Genomic DNA, 2,423 nt, shown 5'->3' with positions numbered 1-2,423 from the left:
ACATCAAATGGACGTTAAGTGTGCATTTCTAAACAGTAATCTAGAAGAAGAGGTTTACTTTGAGTAGCCTGTAGGATACGTAGTCAAAGGAAAGGAAGATAAAGTCTATAGATTGAAGAAAACATTATATGGCTTAAAGTAGGCCCCAAGAGCTTCGTATAAGAATATTGATTCTTATTTTGTGTAGAATGGTTTTGAGAGATGTGTCCTTATGAGCATACGTTATATATCAAATAGATTGATCCTAGAGATGTCCTTATTGAGTGCCTATATGTTGATTTTTTGATTTTCATGGGAAATAATCCAGAAATGATTGCAAAATTCAGAAAGGCTATGATTCGACATTTTGAAATGACAGATTTGGGCTTAATGTCCTACTTTTCTTAGCATTGAGATCATTTAACAAAATGATGGAATTTTTATTTCTCAAGAGAATTATGTAAGTGATAATTTGAATAAGTTCAAGATGGAGCATTCAGAGCCTATTTACACGCTTGTTGAAGAAAAGTTGAAGTTGACAAGAGAAAACGATGGCAAAAGAGTGGACTCAACCTAGTATAAAAGTTTGATCGAAAGTCTAAGATTTTTTACTACGACAAGACCTGATATAGTATATGCTAGAAATAATGAAGTGGAACTTTTGGATACATAAATAGTGATTGGGTGGGAGATACAGAAACAAGAAAAAGTACGTCACATTACACATTTCACATGGGCACGGGTGCAATTTTATGGTCTTTGAAGAAACAACCAGTTGTTGCACTCTCTACCGCTGAAGTAGATTATATTGCAGCAACCGATTGTGATACTCATACAATGTGGTTGAGAAGAATTTTAGAAGTGATACACCAAAAGAAAAGTAGTCCAACAAATATATTTTGTTACAACAAGTCAACTATTGCACAGAGTAAGAATCACGTTTTTTATGGACGATCGATACGTATTGATATTCAGTTTCACTTGGTAAGAGAGTTGATATTTGATAAAGAAGTGGCGTTCGTGTATTGTTCAACTAAAGAACAAATTACAGATATATTTACAAAACCTCTAAAGATTGAGCTATTCTACACATTAAAGAAGATGTTTGGATTGATTACTATAAAGGTAATAAGTGTATAAGTGTAGTTTGACATTCTTCTTGATTAAGAAAGGTTATCAAAAAAATGAAGAGGAGACTTATTAGATAGGTTTCTTAGTTTGCTTAGCTAGTAAGAATTCAAGTGGATGCAGCTGTACCACCGTTTCATCACCGCCGTATTATAGTTACTTATCCCATAAGTGTTTTCTATTTTCAAGCCTATACACATGTATCCAAACATGATGCATTGATATGTCAAGTTTGAATAAAGTTAATGATTACTCTTTCTCTTCTTTCAACAAGTGTGTGCAAAAGAGTTTTTATTACAAGTCCCATTTGATATCAAAGCCAAGCAAAAGAAAGCCCCCATAATAAAACCAGAAAAATATCCATCTCTCTTCTTTCTCAATTAAATTCTTACAATTATTATAAACATCCAAAATACGCAATCTCATTAATTATAAGAATAACTTACATAAACAATCCCAAATAATTTAATAAAAAGAAATTTACTAAACCACAGATTGCATGCCATTTGATATTCTTCAACAGTAGCTTCTTAATCACTGTGTTCCTTCTTGAAGGAATTCTTGTAGCAACTTATTATCCAAAAATCCAAAATCAAAGTTATCATCAACAGAGTAAGAAGAAAAAGATGAAGAAGAAGAAGGATTAGGATTAAGATTAGGATTAGGATCATGATCATGATCATGATCATGATCATGATTAGGAGGAGGATGAGGCACTGTAAGAGGCATAGGTAATGAAGAAGATGATGAATTAGGACCTTGATATTCATTAGGGAAGTTTAAAATAGCTCTATGACCACGAAAATGAAAAGCAGCAGCATCATAAGCTCTTGCAGCTTGTTCCGCAGTATCAAATGTTCCAAGCCATATTCTTGTTCCTTTCCTTGTCGGATCACGAATCTCTGCTGCATATTTTCCCCATGGCCTCCTACGAATTCCTCTATACTTTATCTGATCAACAACATTTCCATTTGTCGAATTCGAAACTCCTTCCATTAAACACAAAAATTTAATAGTACGTAAATAATAATAAGATTATTATTTCAAGTTTTGTTTGTGTTAACTATGAAGGCTGATGAGGTTTATACGAGTGGAGAAATGCTATATTTATATGTAATATTTATGTTTGTGGGCTTTGGTAGGCTTTTTGACCATGCATGAGTCGTATGTGACGGTTTGAATTTGGATAAGTGATATTATTTTGTTATAATATTTTGGTATGTTGAAGTTGACTTGACCGAAGTGAGAGAATCTTGGAATTGACTAAGGTAGGTGCTTAGTTGTATATGTTTGTGAGGAAGACAGGCTTATTCGCA

General features: G+C 33.1%; 1 protein-coding gene across 1 annotated transcript; it reads right to left on the bottom strand.

Moving 5' to 3' along the window:
* Nucleotides 1–1,091: 1,091 nt before the first annotated feature.
* Nucleotides 1,092–2,166, bottom strand: LOC131619066 (ethylene-responsive transcription factor ERF098-like). The gene has a single exon (XM_058890210.1). It carries the CDS (start codon nucleotides 2,101–2,103, stop codon nucleotides 1,642–1,644), a length of 462 nt encoding a protein of 153 aa, XP_058746193.1. The 5' UTR covers nucleotides 2,104–2,166; the 3' UTR covers nucleotides 1,092–1,641.
* Between the last annotated feature and the right edge of the window lie 257 nt (nucleotides 2,167–2,423).

This window comes from Vicia villosa, linkage group LG1 (assembly GCF_029867415.1).
Source record: "Vicia villosa cultivar HV-30 ecotype Madison, WI linkage group LG1, Vvil1.0, whole genome shotgun sequence".
Lineage (NCBI taxonomy): Eukaryota > Viridiplantae > Streptophyta > Magnoliopsida > Fabales > Fabaceae > Vicia > Vicia villosa.
This window is presented reverse-complemented; position numbering and strand designations above follow the sequence as displayed.

Coding starts and splice junctions, on each gene's coding strand:
- LOC131619066 (XM_058890210.1), bottom strand. CDS start 2,103: ATGGAAGGAGTTTCGAATTCGACAAATGGAAATGTTGTTGATCAGATA.